General features: G+C 53.3%; 1 protein-coding gene across 6 annotated transcripts in view; it reads left to right on the top strand.

Moving 5' to 3' along the window:
- Window positions 1-21,775, top strand: part of SHANK2 (SH3 and multiple ankyrin repeat domains 2) — a 552,800-nt gene that overhangs the window by 505,920 nt on the left and 25,105 nt on the right. For 5 of the 6 annotated variants that reach the window (XM_036861478.1, XM_036861480.1, XM_036861477.1 and 2 more), the window contains 3 exons: window positions 19,896-20,031; window positions 20,655-20,735; window positions 21,023-21,031. In XM_036861478.1, coding sequence (XP_036717373.1) covers window positions 19,896-20,031; window positions 20,655-20,735; window positions 21,023-21,031 — 226 coding nt within the window. The remainder of the gene's footprint in view (window positions 1-19,895; window positions 20,032-20,654; window positions 20,736-21,022; window positions 21,032-21,775) is intronic. The other variant, XM_036861481.1, reaches the window with a different exon arrangement.

Raw genomic sequence — 21,775 nt, 5'->3', positions numbered from 1 at the left:
CACACAGGACTGACCTCTTCATGTCCGGCTTCTTTCACTGAGCATCACATCCTCGAGGTTCATCCACGTGTGGCAGGTGTCCGAATTTCCTCCCTTTTTCAGGCTGAGTGACAGTCCCTTGTATGGACGGACCACACTTTATATCTGTTCATCCATCCATGGACCCTTGGGCGTTTCCACGGTTTAGCTGTTGTGAGTCGTGCCACCGTGAATGTTGCACACAGGTATCTGTTCAAGTTCCTGCTTTCAGTTCTGTTGGGCACATACCCAGAAGTGGGATTGCTGGATCATAGGGAAATTCTATGTTTAAGTTTTTTTGTTGGTTTGGGGGTTTTTTGGGGGTTTTTTGGCCACGCCATGCGGCATGTAGGTTCTTAGTTCCCCATTCAGGGATGGAACCCGTGCCCCCTGCATTGGAGGTGCGGAGTCTTAACCCCTGGACCGCCAGGGAAGTCCCCTACTTGTAAGTTTTTGAACAACCACTACACTGTTCTCCACAGCGGCTACCCCATTTTGCATCCCCACCAAGCCTTTTCCTTTTGGTATGAAGTCCGGGCGTGCTCCATGGACGTGTACTTAAGACCAGGTGATGGGTGAGTCACTGATGGAAGGACAGGTGTGCTGGGTCCTGAGCGTGTGTCTCTGGCCCGGAACCTGGAAACGTTTGCGTGAACTTTTTATTTATTTATTTTATTTTTGGCTGCATTAGGTCTGTTGTTGCACGTGGGCTTTCTCTAGTTGTGGTGAGTCGGGGCTGCTCTTCGTTGCGGTACGCGGGCTTCTCGTTGCGGTGGCTTCTCTTGTTGCGGAGCACGGACTCTAGGCGCACAGGCTCAGTAGTTGTGGCATGTGGGCTCAGTAGTTGTGGCTCACGGGCTCTAGAGTGCAGGCTCAGTAGTTGTGGCTCGCGGGCTTAGTTGCTCCGCGGCATGTGGGATCTTCCGGGACCAGGGCTTGAACCCGTGTCCCCTGCATTGGCAGGCGGATTCTTAACCACTGCGCCACCAGGGAAGCCCGTTTGCGTGAACTTTCACCCCAAAACTCCACTGCTCCAATGTCGCGGATACAAATACCTGATATAAAAGGCTTATATACGCTCAACATCATTAGTCATCAGGGAACTCCAAAGCAAACCACAGTGAGATGCCACCGCTCACCAACAGGATGACTGTGAGCAAAAAGACAGTAAGCGGTGTTATTGCAGGGAAACCGGAACCCTCGTCCACAGCTGCTGGGGATGCAAAATGGTGCCGCTGCTGGGGGGACAGTTTGGAAGGTGCTCAGAAGTTAAACTCAGAATCACCGCATGACCTGGCAATTCCACTCCTAGGCGTGTACCTGACCACCTGGTTCCACCGTGCGCTCACGGCCACCACTACAGGCGCTGTGGCTTTGGGCAAACTGCTCACCTTCTCTGGGCCCCGGTCGCCCATCTATAAGGTGGGGATAATAATAGCGTCTGCTGACCAAGCTGTCCGGAGGATTCAATGGCAGTCCGCACACGACATGCTAGCCCCGTGCTGGCTCATAGTAGGTGCTGTTATGTTCTAGCGTGACCTGCAGGGTCGGGGGGCCGCCTTGGAGCTCGGATTGCTTGACTCTGAGATGCCAGGTCTGGGGCCCAGGGGCTGCTGTGAGGCCAGCCCGGCTCTTCCCCCCGTGCTGGGCACCCGCCCTGGGACTGGGCAGGTGGTGCAGGCGGGCGGACACCTTCACCATGGGCTTCAGCCGTGGGACTCGGCCCGACCCGTGGAGGGGGAGGGGCCTGGATTCTGAGGGCTGCCCCCCACCACCCGGAGTGGGCTCAGCTGGTCCTGGAGGTCTGGGGGGCACAGGCCAGTTCTCCCAGCCCGTCCGGCGCCAGCACGGACAGGGAGCTGCGAGGCCAGGCACGCAGCTCGAGGCCCTGCCGGCCTCCCTGTGACCCCCTGCAGGAGACTCAAGGTTTCCGGGGAACTTGCCCAGGTGTTGAACTGCCGTCAAGGCTGGTGGGGCAGGTCCTGACCCACGGATGACTCCCCGAGGCTCCACCGTCGTCGCTTTCTGCGCGAGGAAGCTGAGGCTCTGGGAGGCCCCGTGCCCTTGGCCAGCCGGCCTCGCCCTGGGTACAGCCACTGTCCCCACGGGCCGTCAGAGGAGGGGCGGCTTGCCCAGGAGCCTGGCCGCTGCTGGAGGGCTGGGCACGTCCGACCGCACCGGGCTCAGCCACGTGGCACCGGGTTCCCCCCCGCTGTGATCTCACGTCTCAGTCACCGGCCGTGGGGCGCAGGCGGCCCCTGCTCCTCTCGGTGCCGCCACGGGGGCTCCAGGCAGCAGCGCCCCCTCGCCAGCCCCGGCCGACTCTAATTGCGCACGTCGGTGCCATGCGCGAGGCGGCTGGAGGGCCTCTTCTAGCAATTGCCCTTCTGAGTTAAGAGCAAAACGGGTATTTTAAACACACCGGGAAGTCAGCCACTTCAGGATTCCCCAGCCTGAGTCAGGCCCACCTGAGCCCACACCCTTCCCGGGGCCCACGGGGGCTGTTCCGGAATGAGCTCCAGGCAGTGGCAGCGGCTGCCCCAGAGGAAGGGGCCAGGGTCGGCACCTGCCCGTCCCCAATAGGGGTCACCAAAGTCTGCAATCAGGCAGGGCACCCGCACCCTCTTCGGGAGGCTTAAGTCGAGGGGTCCTGGGGGCGGTGGTGGAACTTTCTGGAGAGCCTGGACAATGGAGGGAGGTGCGTGGGTCAAGGGCCAGGTGTGCCCAGACCAAGGCTGCAGGCCCCCAGGCCGCACTGGAGGAAGCCAGGCCAGACAGAGGAGGGGTCCAGAGCACATCCCTCGGGGAAGCGTCAGGGGCCTGGGGCGTCTGGTCTACAGCCCAGGAGACCGGCTTGTTGGCACTTCCCGGGGGATGGGTGCCCCTGGAGGGGACAGAAAGGGCGGGTGCAGGGAGGTGCGCTGGGGCTCAGCTGGGCCCACGCGGGGTGAGATGGCTCAGGAAGGAGCGAGTCTGCCCCCCCGAACAACCCCGGCGGGGAGGGGCTGATGAAGAAGCACGGCTCCTGGCGCTCGGGCTCGGGTGGGACCTCTTCCTCCCAGCCGCCCAGCCGCCCAGCCCCAGCCCCAGTGCGGGACCCAGAGAGCCCACAGGCCTCGGAAGGCCAAGGCCTGAAGAGGAGCTGACTGGTGCCCGCCCCCCGCTGTACCCTGGCCCACCTACAGCCCGGCCTGGCCCAGAGCCCGGCCGCCCCCGCTACGGGGTTCCCTTGGGCGCCGGCCCGTTGAATAGCAGCACGCCCACCCCCGCGATCGTGCGTCCTGAACACGGACTCCCAGGGACTCGCCCCGCCCGTCCAAGCAGACGCCCCACCGGCTTGGCCTCACGTCCACTCTGTGAGGAACGCGTCCCCGGGCCGGGGGCCACTGTGCCCCACTCCCCCGCCCAGGCCCTCCCTCGTGCCCCCTGCAGGCCGCACCGCCTCCCCCCGCCCCGGGCCACCCTCCACACCCGCGTGGCTTCCCCGGGAGGTGCCCACAGATTCAGGACTCTCGGAGACCACCAGCCCCTGGGGTAACAGCAGGGAAGAGAGATGCCTCCTCCTGGGTGTCCCCCGGGGCCGGCACGCGCCGAGGCTCGGCGCACTGATGTCCTACCCCCTCGAGTCGGACGTCGATGGGGACCCTGGCGCATAAGAACCAGGGCTAGGATGTCGAGGGGAGGCAGCCGAGGCCCCATCTGAGGGGACCCAGCTGCCCAGCCCTCGGAGACGAGTCGGGCACTCCGTCCAAGGGGACGAGAGGAAAGGCGGCTTCTGAAAGCAGCGCCGTCCCGCCCAGGGCCCGGCAGCGGAGGAGCCCCTGCCCCACATCCTGGCCCCCGGACCTGGTGTGTGCTCAGCCCGTCGCGGTGGGTCCCACCCAGTCCCGCCCACCCTCTGGACGTGCCTGGTCCCGGGGATCCTGTTTGCATCTGCCACCGAGGCCAACTCCTTCATTTCTCCAAACGCCGTTTTCTCTTGATGCTGTCTCAGCATGACTGATGCTCCAGACAGAAAGTGGGAAAACAGGAAGAAGCAGCACCCTCCCGCCCCCCCGCCCCCCGACCTGCTGGCCTGGGGCTTACAGGTGGGGAGAAGCTGTCCTGGGTGCTGCCACCCTAGCTTCCGGGCGGGCTGCACGTCTGCGGTCCGTTCCTTTGCGGGGTTTGGGGCCGGCACAGAACTAACCGAGGTGTCTGATGAAACGGTGGCACCACCTCCTCCCCGCCAAGTGAGTCTTAGCAGGTGGCACCACCGCTCTGGCCTCAACCCCTCGAGGCCCCTAGTGAGCCAGTGGGTGTTTCTCCAAAGGAGAAGAGTCATCTGCAGAGAAGGGTGTCGGTCTGCCCCGTGGCGCCCGAGCTCTGCGCCGGGACCCCCTCGGTGCTCACGGGACGGTCCCCTTTGTCATGGGGCCCGAGCTCAGCATCACTGGAACCCCGGACAGCGCGGCCAAGTGGCCGAGGGGCCTGCCCTGCAGCCGGGGACTTGCTGCAGACCGTCCACTCTCACCCTGGCCCCCACTCAGCGGCAGCCTCACAGAGGGCTTTGTAGGCGTGTGGGGAACGCACGCTCAAACGTGGCACACGCTGCCTCCTGACTCCAGAAGGGCTGCCAGGCCTCGTGCGTGCACGTGTGCCCGTGTGTGTGGAGTCCTAACGCGTTCCAGACCGCGGAGGCCCAGAGCGTCTCAGAGCTGACGGCCCCTGCGTTTTTGTGGGGTTCACCTCCCACCCTCCCGTTTGTGTGTAAGGCACCGGGAGCACTTGCTGCTTCCTGCCCACCAGACACAATCCCCACGATGTCATCCGCGCAGGGGCAGCGAGACGCTTCGTGGGAAGTCGGGTTGGTCGGCTCTGCAGCCGTGTCTCGGCAGAGTCAGACCCGGCGTAGCCCCGAGGCCAGGCCGTGCGTGTGGGCTGCTGGCATACTGCCCGCGGGATCCGGTGACATAACCGTGGCAAGTCCCCAGCACAGGGACACTCCACAGGTGCTCACTTAATGCTCGCTCTGGGTTTGGTTTTCTAGCAACGCTGCGGAGATGGCCTGGCCCCTCCGTGTTCCAGGAACCACGCCTGGGCCTCTGGGTCCTCTTGCCTCGCGTGGGCCTTGGAGCTGGCCCCCCGTGCCTCACTGAGCAGCGACAACAAGGAGGAGGAGGGGTTGAAGGACACCGTGATATAAGGTCATCCTGCTTCCCCACTCGGCCTCCATCCAACACTCCTCCACTGCCTTGACCTGAAATGCTGCATATTCACCTGGAGAAAGACAGCATAATGCGCTGAGAGCCCCCTAAAGCCCCCGATTCACGCCCAGCTCAGCCCCAGCTTTGCCTCCGACACAGGAAGTGATGAATATCTGGATGCTGGCAGAGGGGGACACAGGTAGAACAGCCGAGAAGGAGAAATGGCTGGAGACAAAGCCTGCCCGAATGAGAAAGGCTGGCCTGCGAGCGTCCCATGAGAGAAGCCATTTAGGGGGTGTGGGGGGGGCGGAGACCTTTCCTGGAAGAGCCGAGCCTCAGCTTTGCCGACACTGATGTCACACACCCACCCACATCGTGTCCTCGTGGAGACGGGTGGGACTCGCTCTCCCGGTGCTGCCGCCGGAGCTTCTGGTCTCGAAGCCCCATCCAGGATCACTATCTCGCTTGGAAACTAGGAAGCTGGAACTTGAACCCGGCGTTCCGACCCCCAGTGTTTTCCCACCTTCCCAAATATTTACTGCGCGCCTGCTGTTGTGCGGTGCCGGGAATCTGTAACGGGCCCGCCACCATGCTGCACGCTGAGGTGCGAAGCTCAGCCCGGGACAGGCCCTCCATGCGTGCACAGCCGCACGCCAGCCTGAGTGAACACAGACACACGCCCACGGCACTGCCACGTGCCTCGCTGCTCGGCGAGGGCAGGAAGGAAGCAGCCGCTCTGAGCCCACGCCGGGATGCCGGATCCTTGGGCTCGCTGCTACAGGGAAGCCCTCTGCCCCCCACCTGGGGCCTTGCGTGCAGCATCTCTAAAGGGGGTGTGACTGGACCACAGCCGCACGTTGCCAGGAGCAACTGTGGCTGCTGAGAGGCGGGCCACGGCATTTGGGGCCACAGCTCCTGACCAGCCCGGGGGCACCTCCTCTTCTCTCGAAGTGGTCCCAGGGGTGATCCGCCTGGTCGGGTAAAGCAGACAGTTACCCTGGAGGAGGGGTGGTGCCTTTCTCCCTCCCCTCTCCTGGTCCCCCCACAGTGGTACAGCCGAGGGAACAGCACACGCTCACGGACGCCAAGGGCAAGCTCAGGGCATCCTTGGAAGCACGCAGCAGGTAGCTGGCCAGCCTGCGTCGGAGCCTGACAGGGGCCATGCCTGGAGCTGGGGGAGGGGCCCAGGTTTGGAGGGACCGCGTTCTCATCAAGAGGAAACAAGACCGGGGTTTGAGTAAACCGTGGTTTGAGGCAAGCTAGGAATTAATTATGCCCCGAGCTCCTGCACATGCTCACACACCCCCGCAAAGGACACACAAGACGTGGCTGGCGGTAGCTGCCCTTGGGGAGGGCAACGGCCCGACCGCAGCGGGGGAGTCTGCCCGCTGGTGCCCTGTGAGTTGTGTCCCACGTGCACCTTTCCCCGGAGAGGAGTTCTCAGGGACCTGATTGGCGACGTCCAGTTAGACAGCTGCTGAGGGCCACACCTGCACTGCTTTCTCCTGAAGTGCAAACCACCCAAGGCAAGGGGGTGAAAAGCCGGCAGCAACAGGATTTTGGAAGCCTGATGGCACGCAGACTTAGAGACCCCAGAGTGTACGATCCTGGGCTGCGGTGGGGAGAGCGAGCTGAGGCGGAACTGCCCCGCGGGACCCCCGCAGGCCAAGGCCCGGCAGCACCCGGGTCCTCTGGAGACGGAGGTCACCTGGGGCCCCGTCAGATGAAGGAACCCCAGGGATTCCTCCCAGCGGAGGACCGGAGTGCTGACAGGGATCAGAGCATCTCTGCGCGCTGCCCGGCACTGCCTCCAGGGCTCGTTGTCAAGAAGAGGCAAGGGCGAGAGACGTGTGATCAGAAGGAGGGGAGCGGACACACACGTGTACACACGCATGCACACGCATATACACACATACATACAAATGCACATATGCGCTCGGACACGTGCATACACACGCATGTGCATGGACACACGTATACAGGCACACACAGGTATTTTCTCGTTTCTTCTTTTTAATGGAAGGATAATCCACACACAGAAATGTTTTTTTAATTTAATGTTGCCTTGCGGGTAGAGCACAGGAAGAGAAAGAAGAGACTTTTCTGAATACAAATGGTTGTAGATCAGATTATGAAATTGGGTGAATACTTCACAATTAAATCGACATTTTAAAAATCAAAACCAAAATAATAGAAATGAACATAACCACAAATTAAACTAATGGCATTAACGGAGAAATTATTTCAAGTGACAGTTTGTGTATCACTGCACACTGAAATCTTAAGCTCTTTTCAGTAATTATATTGTTAGTAACGATAATGATATTGTTAGCCTGAAACTATCTAATGATTGTAATGATAGATATGATAGAAGATACATAAATGATAGGTAGATAGACAGATAATAGATAGGTGGTAGATGGACAGATAGATAGGCGATCGATAGGTGATGGATGGATGGATGGGCGGATGGACAGACAGAAAGACAGACAGATAATAGGGCAAGAAAATAAGTCATTACCTTAATGTCAGTCATTAGGAACCCAGATTTTTAGCACAGAGAAAGAGATACAGATATAAAATCAAAGAAGGAAAACCCCTGCTATTCTAAATTTCAGCTAAAATTATCTGTAAACTCACAAAGAGCCTTGAACACGTTGTGTCACCAGCAAGCAAGGATGGTATTGAAGACGTTCACAGTCACATAGAAAGGTCTCAGGAGTGGCTGTGAAGGGGCCCCACTGAGCACATGTGGGATAACAGAGCATAAAAGGAACAGGAGCCCAGGGCCTCTTGCGGGGCCAGAAAGAAAGGAAATGGTGAAAAAACAGAGGAAGGAGGCAGGCCTCAGGGACACAGCAGCTCCCGACAGCGCGAGCTGGAGCGATCTGAGTGACCAAGTAAAGCAGTACTGGGTGCTAATCCACGAGTCCTGCTGATAGAAATAAACAACTGAATAACACATAAGGAGAAGAGACAAGTCTCCCTGCAGAAGAATCCCTAAAACTGATGTGCACGGTCAGCCCCCAAAGAGACAGGCCTTAACTGCCCACCCCTTGGCGGGTGGCCGTGCACGGTGACTTGCTTCCAAAGAGGACCAGGTGGGAAGGAGGAGAGACTAGCTTCACAGGGGACAACCTGACAAGCACCCCTCAGCCAGCTGAGCACGTGCACCAGCGCAGCGATCAGCTGTGTGCCCAGATACGATGGGATGAGAAGGCACTTCCTCCCCATCGTGGGGGAAAGTCCTCAGTAGACGGGATAGTCCACAAGACACCTGACGGGTACTCAAAACCGTCAAGGTCGTCAAAAACAAGGAAAGTCTGAGCTGTCACAGCCCAGAGGAGCCTAAACGTCATGTGTCGTCCTGGGGCAGAAAAGGACATTGGGTAACAACTAAGGAAATCTGAATAAAATGCGGGCTTTAGTTAATAACAGTGTATCAACATTGGTTCATTGATTGTGACAAATGTACCGTCTTAATGTAACGTGTTCGTAATAGGGGAGACCGGGGGCAGGCATATGGGCATTCCCCGTGCTATCTTCACAATTTTTCTGTAAATCTAAAACTATTCTAAAAATTAAAAGTTTGGGGACTTCCCTGGTGGTGCAGTGGTTAAGAATCCGCCTGCCAACGCAGGGGACACGGGTTCGATCCCTGGTCCGGGAAGATCCCACATGCTGCAGAGCAGCTAAGCCCGTGCGCCACAACTACTGAGCCTGCGTGCCCTAGAGCCCGCACGCTGCAACTACTGAAGCCCGTGTGCCTAGAGCCCGTGATCCACAACAAGAGAAGTCACCACAATGAGAAGCCCGTGCGCTGCAACGAAGAGTAGCCCCCGATCGCCGCAACTAGAGAAAGCCCGCGCACAGCAACGAAGACCCAACACAGCCAAAAATAAATAATTTTTTTTAATTAGACTCCACATATGAGTGCTATCGTATGAGATTTGTCTTTCTCTGTCTGACTTACTTCACTTAGTATGATCATCTCTAGGTCCATCCATGTTGCTGCAAATGGCATTATTTCATTCTCTTTATGGCTGAGTAATATTCCATTGTATATATGTACCACATCTTCTTTATCCATTCATCTGTTAATGGACATTCAGTTTGCTTCCATTTCTTGGCTACTGTAAATAGTGCTGCAATGAACACTGGGGTGCGTGTATTCTTTCGGATTATGGTTTGCTCCAGATATATGCCCAGCAGTGGGATTGCTGGATCCTATGGTAGCTCTGTTTTTAGTTTTTTTAGGACCCTCCTTACTGTTCTCCATAGTGGCTGTAACGGTTTACATTCAAGAACGGGTCACTTCTGAAGTTTCATTAATCTGAAAGCCGGTGAATAAAAAGAAAGAATGAAGCATGCCTCTTGCTTTTCTTATAGAGACTGTCCCTCAGGGCAACCAAATAATTGAGAAAGTTTCTCTTTACAAATTATTCCAAATAATAAATGGAGAAGCAACAACAGGAGTAGAATATCACCATTTTACAGCCCCCGAGCAGTAGACGATCCAGGCAGTGACCATCGGTGGCAGCTAAAAATGTTAGTGACCAGCTAACGGGTAGTGGTGACCATGCCTGAACCCACCCATAAATCTTAACATCGCAGAAAACCACAAGCAGCAGACACTCGGGGGCTCTGACAGGGGGGTACACAGCCCCACCTGTGACGTCCACCTGCCACAAACCAAACCTGAACCGGGTTCCAGCCTCCAGCCAGCAGCGGATGGCAAAACAGGGGACAGAGGCACACGGCAAACAAAACCAAGGGGGTACGATGGCTTTTCTGCTTCAGCAGATGGACCGCAAGGGAGTAAAAGAGGAATGGGGAACCCCATAGAGTAAAAAAGACTCATGCCAACAGACACAACGTGCGGCTTGTGTTCAGCTCCTGATTCCAGCGAACCAGCTGTATACTTGGGGACAGTTACGGGACAGTCAGTTAAACTCCAGCCGTGATGGAATATTTGGTGATATGAGGATTGAGAGTTACCTTTTAGGTGTGATCATGGTATTGTGGCTGTGTTTTCAGCATGAGACTTTGTCTTTTAATACAAAGCAGCCCAGATTGCTTTCGGGCAGGGTGAGAGGAGGCTGGGAGTTGCTCCACAAAGACCCATGGGGGGCGGGGCGGTGGGGTGCGTAGAGGCCCTGGAACTGCTCCAGCTCATCATGCTGGCGCTGGCTGACGAGGCCGCGGTGGTCCAGAGTAATGGTCTCTCTGCTCTTGGTTATTTGTGGGACAATTTTCCGTAATAAAAAACTGTAGAAATGAGCTTCCTTTTTAATTAATAGACTTGATTTTCTGATAGTTTTAACTGACAGGAAAAAAATAGAGTGAAAACTACAAGAGTTCCCACATACTCCCTTACCCCTCCCCACCTACCCATTTCCATATTTTTAACATCTTGCTCTTGCGTGTTACATTCGTTACAATTGATGAACCAATACTGATATAATATTATACAATATTGATACATTATTATTAACTAAAGTCCACAGTTTACATTAGGGTTCCCTCTTTGCATTGTACATTCTATGGATTTGGACAAATGTATAATGTCGTCTATCCACCATTACAGTATCATATAGAATAATAATTTCATGGCTCTAAAAATCTCCTGTGCGCTACCTGTTCCTCCCTCCCTCCCTCCCCCCAACCCCTGGGAACCACTGATCTTTTTATGGTCTCCATAGTTTTGCTTTTTCCAGAATATCATGTAGTTGGCATCATACAATGTGTGTCCTTTTCAGATTGGCTTCTTTCACTTAGCAAGATGCACTTAAGTTTCCCCCATGTCTTTCAGTGGCTTGATAGCCCATTTCTTTCTTTTTTTTTTAATTTATTTTTATTTATTTATTTATGGCTGTGTTGGGTCTTCGTTTCTGTGAGAGGGCTTCCTCTAGTTGCGGCGAGCAGAGGCCACTCTTCATCGCGGTGCGCGGGCCTCTCACCATCGCGGCCTCTCTTGTTGCAGAGCACAGGTTCCAGATGCGCAGGCTCAGTAGTTGTGGCTCACGGGCCTAGTTGCTCCGCGGCATGTGGGATCTTCCCAGACCAGGGCTCGAACCTGTGTCCCCTGCATTAGCAGGCAGATTCTCAACCACTGCGCCACCAGGGAAGCCCAATAGCCCATTTCTTTTTATCACTGAGTAACAGTCCCGTTGTCTGGATGTATCACAGTTTATTTATCTGCTCACCTATTGAAAGACATCTTGGTTGTGTCCAAGTTTTGGCGATTATGAATAAAGGTGCTATAAACATCCATGTGCAGGGTTTTGTGTAGACACAGGTTTTCACTTATTGGGGTGAATGATCACCAAGGAGCCTGATTGCTGGGTCACACGGAAACAGTATGTTTAGTTTTGTAAGAAACTGCCAAAGTGTCTACCAAGTGGCTGTACCGTTTTAGCGTTTCCACCAGCAACGCATGAGAGTTCCTGTTGCTCCACATCCTCGCCAGCATTTGGTGTTGTCAGTGGTCTGGATTTTGGCTACTCTAGTAGGTGTGTAGTGGTATCTCATTGTTGTTTTAATTTGCATTTCCCTAATGACATAGGATATTGATCATCTGTATATCTTTTTTGGTGAGATATCCAGATCTTTTGCCCAATTTTTATTTGGGTTGTTTGTTTTCTTGTTTTAAGAGTTCTTTGTGTATTTTGGACGCTGGTCCTTTATCTGATACGTGTTTTGCAAAAATTCTCTCCCCATCTGTGTATTGTCTTCTCATTCTCTTGACAGTGTATTTTGCAGAGCAGTTTTGAATTTTAATGGACTGTTTATCCATTTTTTCTTTCATGGCTAGTGCTTCTGGTGTTTTATCTAAGAAGTCATTGCTACACAAGGTCACCTAGATTTTCTTTTACATTATCTTCCAGAAGTCTTATAATTTCGTGTTTTACCTTTAGGTCTGTGACCCATTTGGGGTTAATTTGTGTGAAAGGTGTAAGGTCTGTGTCTAGTTTCTATTTTTTTTTTTTTTTTTTTGCATGTGGCTGTCCCATTGTTCCAGCACCATTGTTAAAAAGATTATCTTTTGTCCATTGAATTGCCTTTGCTCCTTTGTCAAAGATCAGTTACTGTATTTGTGTGGGTCTGTTTCTGGGCTATCTGTTTTATTCTGTTGATCTGTCTATTCTTTCACCAATACTTGATTAGTGAAGTTCTGTAGTAAGTCTTGAAGTCAGGCAATGTCAGGCACCTGACTTTGTACTTCTTCAATACTGCATTAGCTATTTTGGGTCTTTTGCCTTTCCATGTAAAGTTTAGGATCAGTTTGTCAGTATTCACAAAATAACTGGCTGGGACAGAAATCAGCTCTTTAGGGGTCTTCCTTAAATATGACATTGATGAAAGAATTAATATGAAAGAGAAAGCCCAAAACAAACATACTGTGGAGGAAAAAAAGGAGGAAACAGACTATGCAGGGAGAGTAAGATTATGAAAAGACATTATTAATATGAGGAGTGAGATAAAAGAAGATATTGCATCCTTGCAATAAGGACAAAATGCTCTTTTTTAAACTAACAGAGAACAAAATAAGAGCTCTTGAAATTAAAAATATAGCAGATATGAACATTTTGATAGATTGAAAGATAAATTGAAAAGAATCTCCCAGAAAGAGATGTGAAAAGTTGGAGAGGAAATATAACTAGAGGGCCAGTCCAGAAGTTCCACCATGTGCTAAATAAGTGTACCTCAAAGAGAAAATGAGGGACTTCCCTGGCGGTCCAGTGGTTAAAACTCCGTGCTTCCACTGCAGGGGGCGCTGGTTTGATCCCTGGTTGAGGAACTAAGAACCCGCATGCTGCGCAGTGAGGCCAAAATTTTTTTAAAAAGAGAGAGAGAGAAAACGAAAGAAAAGAAATGTTCAGGAAATAACTGAAGGGAACTTTCTAGAATGGAGGAATGCAAGTTTCCTGATGGAAAGGGATTCATGAGTACCCAGTATAAGAGATGAAAACAGAGACACACCAAGGCACGTCAGCAAATTTCAGAAAACCTGGACCAAGGAAAATATGTTCCTTCTCCGTCTAGCTGTTTCATCAATTTGAGACAGGGGCATTAAAATTTCCTACTATGTTTGCAGAGTTGCCTATTTCTTTAATTCTGTCAAATCTGGCTTCATTATATTGAGGCTCTGTTATTAGCTGCATAAATGTTTATGACTGTTATGTCCTCCTTATGAATGACCTCTTGTATCATTATGAAATATCCCATTTTATTTCTGGTAATGCTCTTTTCCTTAACTCTATTTTTTTCCAGCTTTGTTGATAGATAAATTACATACCATAAAATTTCAAGCTCTTGAATTACACAGTCCAGTGGATTTTAATATATTCAGGGTTGTGCAACCATCACTAGTCTAATTTTGGAACACTTTGTCACTCCAGAAAGGAATCTCATGCCCATCAAGGGGCTCATTCCTCCAGCCCCCTTTTTGGCTACTACGAATAATGCCGTTATGAACTTCTGTGTAAAGGTATTTGTGTAAGCATATGTTTTCAGTTGTCTTGGGAATATACTTGGAGTAGAGTTGTTTAACTTTTTGAGGAACTGCCAAACTGTTTTGCAAAGTGGATGAAGTCTATTTTGTCAGATATTAATACAGCCACTCCATCTATGGGGAATCCTTTTTCCATTGATTTACTTTCAATCTCTCTGTGTCAAGTGCACAAACAGCATATTTAGGTCTTTTTTTAACTCTGTTTTTATAGTTTCTGCTTTTTAACTGGAGCTTTATCCCATTAATTTAATTATTGACACTGTTCAGCATAAGTGTACCAGTTTGGTTTCTGTTTCTCTTCAGTTTTCCTCTGTTCTCCCTTTGCTGCTTTATTTTGGATTATCTGACTATTTTTAGAACTCCATTTTATCTGCTTTTAGCTGTAGTTCTTTACATTCTCTTTAGTCGTGGCTCTAGGATTACAGTACACATCCTTAACTCTTCCGTCCCCTTAGAATTCACACTGCACACTTCACGTGAAGTATAAAAACTTGGCAGCCGTACAGGTGTATCTGCCTCACTCCTGCCTTCCTTTATGCTACATCTGTCTAAGGTATTGCATCTACTCACATTATAAACCCCACAAAACAACAGCATTTCTGCCTAAAACAGTCGTATCTATTTTTTAATGAGAATGAAAATAATCTTTTATATTTTGCCCAGGCATTTATCATTTCTCACATCCTTCATGCCTTCTAAAGATTCTTCATCATTTTCCTCCAGCTTAAAGAACTTCCTTTAGCATTATTTGTAGTACAGGTCTGCTGGCAACAAATTCTCTTGGTTATCATTTATTTACAAAGGTCTTTATTTTGCCTTCCTTCTTTATATTTTCAGTGGTTATAGAATTCTAGGTTGACGATTATTTTACTTTTAGTTTTAAAATGCTGTTCCAGGCTCTTCTTGTCTCCATGGTTTCTGATGTGAGGTCCACAATCGTTCAAATCACGGTTCCTATGTAAGTAATATGTCCTTCTCTGGCTGCTTTAAGATTTCTCTGGCTTTCAGCAGATTGACTATAATGTGCCTAGGCATGATATTCTTGGTATTTATCATATTTGGGAATCACTGAGCTTCTTGAATCTGTACATTAATGTCCTTCACATAACTGGGGAACTTTTCAGCCATCATATTTTCTGACCCATTTTCTCTCTCTCTTCTGGGACTCTGATTATTCTCCCCTTCTGGGCCTCTAATTATCATTATGTTAGACTTCTGACATTGTCCCGCAAGTCCTTAACACCGTTCACGTTTGAAAATCTTTTCTCTCTCCATATTGGATAAGTCCTGTTTCTGTACTGAAGTTCACTCTTTGAGCTGTCATATCCATTCTGCTATTAAACCCATCCAGTGATTTTTTAAATTTCAGATACTGTATTTTTTTAGCTCTAACGTTTCTCATGTTTTTTTTTTCTTTGCTGAGATTTCCTATTTTTCATGCAGTAAGAGAATATTTTCCTTTACCCAATTGAATATTGTTATAATAGCTGCTTTAAAGTCCTCGTCTAATAATTCCAACACCTTGGTCATCTGTGGATTCATCAGCTAAGTTTGTATTGTATCCTGAATATTGTGAATGTTATGCTGCGGCAACTCTAGATTGTTACACTTCTTGCCTGAGTGCTGATGTTTTCGTTTTAGTTGACAACTACCTTGGTTAGACTCAAGCTGCAAACTGTCTAGCCTGCTGTGGCAGCTGCTCAAACATCAGTTCAGGTGTTTTAGCCTTATCTGCAAGCTATTTTGAGTTGGCCCTGTGCACACATGGTTCAGATGTCAACCACAGACTTGGGAAGAGTTTACACACAGAACACGGACCTACTCTTCTCTGGCTCTCTCCTCTCTGGAATTCTCCCCTCACTTTGGCAGCTGTGGACACAAAGGGCTCTGTCCTCTGATTTCTCAAACCAGAAAGGCTGCGGTTTCTACCAGAGCATCAGGTAACTCACACCACTCTGTGTCCATGGCCCAAAGCTTCCGATTTTCCACTCCCAACCCAAGTCTGCCCACCTTTGTTCATGTTCCAGAGCTTTCAGGGAACTGTTTTTGTTAGTTTGGGTTTGAGGATGAGGGACTATATTCTGTCCAGACTTTACAGTTGTTACCTGCAGAAGAGTTAGTCTTAGGAGCTTACTGTACCTTACCCACCAACCTCAAATTTTATAGCCAGGCAAACTACTATTTAAGTGCAGATAAAGCCATTTTCAAATAGACAATGTCTCAAAAAAATCACCTCCCAAACTCCTTTCATTGGAAAACTACTGGAGAATGTCCTCTACCAAAAATGAGGTTTTGAATCAAATAAATACATACATGTGGTCTAGGGTTCAGAAGATGCAACACAAGACAGAATCAGAAGGAATCCTAGGGGTGACAGTAATGGGGAAACAGGCCAAGAGAACACTGAACTCACAGTGTTAGAGAAGTCTTCAGGAGTGATTTGTTCAAGAAGACAAACTTAACAAGACATCCAATGTACCTGAAGATTTTGAAAAGAGATTTACATAATTAAGGAAGTGTTTGGACTTCAATTACTATTAAGTACACAGAAAATTAAACCAGTCTAAAGACACCAGAAAATTATTTCACTCCAGGGAAAACAAAACGCACTGGAAAAGGCAAAGTAATCATAGTATACCATGTGGTTTACCTGTAGACATGTTACATAGTCATGACGTAAATCCTGAATGTTGATCTGGTTAAAACTACTATGTAACTATCACCTGAGGATGGAAGTCCTGGAAAAGTGGTGGTACGGGAGATGAAGAAAAAGAGCTAAGTTCGTAGTTCTCAGCCTCAGCTGAGGGTGACTTCGACCTCCCAGAAGACGACTGGCAATGGCTAGAGACATTCTTGGTTGTCACTTTGTGGGGGAGTGGATTGCTGGACCTGGTGGGTAGAACGCAGGGATGCAGCTGAACATCCTGCAGTGCACACCCGAACAAAGAATTGATTGGTCCAAAATTGCAGTAGTGCCACAGCTGAGAATGCTGAGCTAGATCGTCATTTTCAGTAGTGGTGTGTCAGCAGATGATATTTAAAATTAAAGCATCAAGTAGCAGCATGGTGAGAGATGCAGTGATGAATATAGAAAGAATTGGTTGAAGGCTTCGGGAATGGGAAGTGGGGCTAGGTGGTGAGGTCCTGTTGGCTTTGTAACAAGCCTTGTAGAATTCTGCCTCTTTAAACTATGTACACATACAAGCTTGATATTTCAAGCAACAATTTAAGTGAAATTAGAGAATTATTTAGAAAGATACGAAAGTGTGTAAAGGAAGGCAGAAGTTCCCTGAACTGAGGTGGTGGCCAGGCTGGTATTCTTGCCCTCTGCCAGGATGTGGCCACGCTTTACTCCCTGCGTAAATCACACCATGTCTGTATGTAAGAATGATGTGATGGAGAGAATGGCACTCTCTCTTACAGGTAACTAGATCTGCTCCAAGGCTGTGATCTTCAGGACTTGGCTTAACCTGTAAATGTGGTGGGTGATTAAGGCACACGCCTCCTGGTGGCAGCATGCCAGAATTGTAGGCCCAGTGTGCTGTGTGTTTGTTTTTGGGTTTTTTGTTTTTTTGTTTTTTTGAGGGACCATGAAAGTTCGGTGGGCAATTGAGGAAACAGCAAGCATTTAACTTACTCAGTCTCTGAGGTTCCTGTCACCACATGAGCAATGTGGAGCATCTGCTTTAAGGATGGTAGCGGGCTCCACAGTCCCGTTCTGGTTAAAGTGAAGTTTCAGTTTGTTAAAAGGCTGGGAAACTAAAGTGCAGCTCTGCTCTTTGCTCTTCTGTCCTCTGTGCTGGAAGGAGGATGGAGCTGCACGTTCCCATCCTGCCTCGCTGGTCATGGGCTTGCTGATTCCAGGTTGAATTGTGTTGCCGGTGTTTCTGTGCCTTCTTGGAGGAGGGTATTCATATGCGTCACAGCACAGCCACCTGACACCTCCATGCTGTCACTGCCCAAGTGCCCCGTGCAGAGGCAGCTGATCCCCAAAAGCCCACACAGCCCGCAGCTCTGGCTTCGGTGTGCTTCTTGCTCTGGGGGCCGGACTTCATCCAGAGCTTCTTTACTTGCAAAGCAGCGTGTGAACTTAAGCTGGGCGTGGCTGAGGGGAGATGGAAGGGGAAAGAAGGGTATGAGGGGCCCACGGTCAGGGTGGGCTCTGTGGCAGGGGCTGCTACCCACTGTGGGCTCAAGAAGCTGGTCCTTCTGTCTGGAGCAGGTGTCGCGCTCGTCCTTGGGGGGGTCCTTGAGCCCCCCCCCCCATGCCTGCACTAATCCATCACAAATAGGGCAGGGGCCCGCCCGACGGCGGCAGGGTGCAGTCCTCCTCTTGGTCCGCCCTCCTCGCACCGGGCTGGCCGCCGAGGCCTGGCGGGTGGGCGGCCGGGGGCCGTCCGTGCTGCAGGCATCTCACCAGGGCCTCAGGCAGCTCTGTCCCACACAACCCACGTCGCCGTGTCCCGTGGTTCCAGACCTGACCGGGTCTCCCCACCCCTCCTGCCCCCCTCCGGTCCAAGCGGCCCATGCTCCCAGCCTGGGTTCTGCCCTCTCTGTCTCTGCCCCACCCCCTCCTCCCATCCCGAGTGACTGACGCTCCTGAAACATCAATCGGCCGCATCCCTCTCATGCTCAAAACCTAAGGTCTCAGCTGGCACTCGAGGCTCTGCTGATTGGGCCTTGGGCCTCTCAGAACCCAGGCTTTTCTTCTACCCCCTCCTCGCTGGGTTCACACTGCTCTGGCCCCCTGGCCATCTTGCTGTCCCAGGAACGTGCCGGGCTCGTGCTCGCCTCAGCGCTCGGCCCTGGCTGCGCGGGCTGTCCAGTGCCCCATCACCACAACCCAGCGCCTGCCCCTCTCTCTTGCCGGCCCTGCTATCTCTGGTGGCACTCAGCACAGCTGAGAAGACATTTGCTCAGTGACTCCCGTGCCGTCCGACTCCCCCATGAGAATGTAAGCCCCCGGAGGGTGGGGACGGACCGTCCACCCCCTGTACCTCCTGGGTTTAGTGGGCCCTCAGAGCAAGAGTGGTGGCTGGAATGAATGAATGAGCACTGCCGTCTCAGCGCACTTGTGGGAGGAGAGACGCAGAGAGAGGGAGATCCGTGTGCCTTGGATTGCGTGTCCCGGGTATCCGCGGTTTGGCTGAGTTGGGCCCGTTGCTTCCACCCTGGCAAGCTCGGGGACAACCGTCCCCTCTCCTGGCCCAACTCTCCACCACCCTCTCCCTCCACCCAACTTCTTTACTTCCTGAATTCACCTGGCTCCCTAATCACACTCTGAGAAAATCAGTGAAAAGGAGAGCCGCTAGGAGTCACTGCAAAGACTGCGGCTGCCGCCCGGAATCAGGCGCGTCTCCCCCCTCCCAGGCAGCCTCCTGGACCGCCCTTCCCCGGTGGCCAGCTGTCTGGCTTCCCCATCCAGGCCTGAAGGGGTTCCCGGGCCCCTGGAGAGCCAGGGTGAAGCAGGCTGAGCTGGCCTGGAAGAGGCCCGCAGAGGTGATCAGACCCGCTTGCCTGGGTCCTGGTCGTCAGAGCCGGGCACCTGGTGCGTCCGAGATGGGGTGTTGGATTTGTGAAGACTCACCAAACCTTGCTGACTCTTGTTTGTGGCTACATTGCACTTTGATGGTTTTTAAGGAATCCACAGCAAGAGAAAGAAGTACAGCAAAACGTGCACTGGCGATCACAAGCCTGGGCAGGGTTTCAGGTGCTTATCAGTTCTCGATCATCAGGGCAGTTTTCTTTCCTCGAAGACAGCGCTTGGGGTGGTCATGAACTCCGCCCTCCTGTGGGTTTGCTCTCTGTGCCGTCCTCCATGCCCAGCACTCACACCAGGAGCTGTGGGGACAGCAGGTGCCAGAGCCCACCTGGGAGGGGATGGGGGCTGGGCCATCAAGGGAGGCGTACGTAGCTCGGGGGAAGCTCGCTCTCCCCGCTCCGAGCCCGGCCCGCCTTCCTCGCGGCAGCCGCAGGGACATTCACTCCCGGAAAGCGGCCCCGGCCGGTGCCCAGCTCTGGGCTGCAGGAGGCCCGGCCTCACCCTCCCGGCCGCGTGGCCTCTGCTCGGTTTCCCCGAAGGCACCTTCGCTCCCGCGGGGCCTGCCCACGTGTGCCCCCCTCCAGCCGGGCGCTGGGTTCCCGGTAGCTCACCGCCCTGCCCCCTCTACCCACAGGTTAACGACGAGAATGTCGTGAAGGTCGGCCACCGGCAGGTGGTGAACATGATCCGCCAGGGAGGGAATCACCTCGTCCTCAAGGTGGTCACGGTAACCAGGAATCTCGACCCAGACGACACCGCCAGGAAGAAAGGTGCCCTCCCAGCCGCCAGCCCTGCCCGAGGGATGGGTGGGGGGCAAGGCTCTTCCCCCCAGCCCCCTGTGCTCAGGCGCTTGCGGGGTGTGCCCCATCTCCTGCCACTGGGGGGTGTCCCGTTCCCCCTGCCCCAGAGTAGGAAACAAGTCAGAAAGGGAGGTTAGGAGGGGACTCGGGCTTGCCCACAGGGAGTGGCGGCCTCAGGCCAGGGCTGTGTTCAGCAGACAGGGGCCTGGGGGCTCCCGCTCCAAACTGACCTGCATCGGTCACTGTGATGGCACGCAGCCTGGGCCCATGGAACGGAGAGGTCCTCAGGGCCACCCTCCTTCCCAAGGGAGGTCACAGCTGGGGGACACTGGGGCTGAGCAAGGCCTGCAGAGGGGCGCCGGGAGCAGGCCAGAGCCACTCCCTGGCAGGAAAGAGACTGGAGAAACACGTCGGGACCTCCGGTATTTCAGCACTGCCGTGACCACTGCCAGCTTCCCCACCCTGGGGGAGGCCCCATCTCAGCCTTCCCAGGAGGTTCAGGGGCCCTACCTGCCGTTTGTTCTGGAAGGGGCAGGGGGGTGGCGGCACTGGGGCCCGGCTCTCACCTCCATCTCTCCTGTCTGCCCCTCAAGCTCCGCCACCTCCAAAGCGTGCTCCGACCACGGCCCTCACCCTGCGCTCCAAGTCCATGACTTCGGAGCTGGAGGAGCTCGGTAAGTGCCACGTCCGGCCCGCCCCAGCCCTGCGCTGTCGCCAGCACCCAGCACGCCAGCGGGCCAGCCTCAGCAAAGCCCCAGCCTCTGCATGGCCCTCTGCTTGCTCGCTCGCCCCTCTCCTGGCCCCGACACCCGGAAAGGGGTCAGGAAACGCCCCCGTGTGCGGCGCTCCCACGCTGGCCCGCTGGGGTCCTGCCGGCTTCGGGGGTGGTTAGTAGTTTCGCCTAACCTCTTTTTGGTTCGTCTAACATTGTTTTGTTTTGAATTTTTGGGCCTCTCACTAGTGGATAAAGGTAAGCTGCCCCACTGTGGCCCCCCCAAGCAGCCCCCCCTGCTGTCTAGGGTGCCCCCCGAAATCCTCCCCCCCGTGTGTGGCTCAGACCAGAAAGCCGCGGCCCTGGCGTCTGGCATAGAGAGCAGTGGGGTTGGCGGGCCTGGTGGGCTGCAGGCCAAGTGGAGGGAGGTCCTGGTGCCTTCTCGAAAGGACTGCAAAGGACAGAGGGCTGTGGCCATTGGACCCCACCACATGGCCTGGGGAAGGATGTGCAGAGCAACGTGAGCCCTGGGTCTAGCGGCCACGTGGCTGATGAAGAGGGATGACTCCGGGCGCTGGTTAAACGTCGCACCCGGGTGTCACCACGGCGCCCAGGGACACCTCCAGGAGGAGGTCGCTCTGACCACACGGGAGCGGGCGAGTGGACTGACAGCTTTCTCCGCTGAGAGCTCGGTGGGCAGGGAGGGGAAGCGTCTGTGAGCTCTGCCCAGGGCAGGTTACGGGGGCACAAAACAAATCGTCAGGCCCAGCGGGTCCGGGTGCTGGGAGTCCCACCATCCTCACTGGTCTGCCACCTGCTGTCGCTGCCACCTGGTCCCAGCCTTCAGGGGGAGACCCTTTCCTTTGGCCCTTCCCTCCAAAAAAGTACAGAGCGGCCCCTTCTCCCTTGCAGCTCCTTTGGGAGGGTCTCCCACACTCTGTCCTCCCCAGGCCCAGGCCGTCTCCCAGCGAGGGCCCCCTCGCCTGTCACTGTGTCCTGGGT

Source organism: Balaenoptera musculus, chromosome 8 (genome assembly GCF_009873245.2).
Source record: "Balaenoptera musculus isolate JJ_BM4_2016_0621 chromosome 8, mBalMus1.pri.v3, whole genome shotgun sequence".
NCBI classification, from domain to species: domain Eukaryota; kingdom Metazoa; phylum Chordata; class Mammalia; order Artiodactyla; family Balaenopteridae; genus Balaenoptera; species Balaenoptera musculus.
Note: the sequence above shows the minus strand (reverse complement) of the source record. Positions and strands in the feature narration are given on the sequence as shown.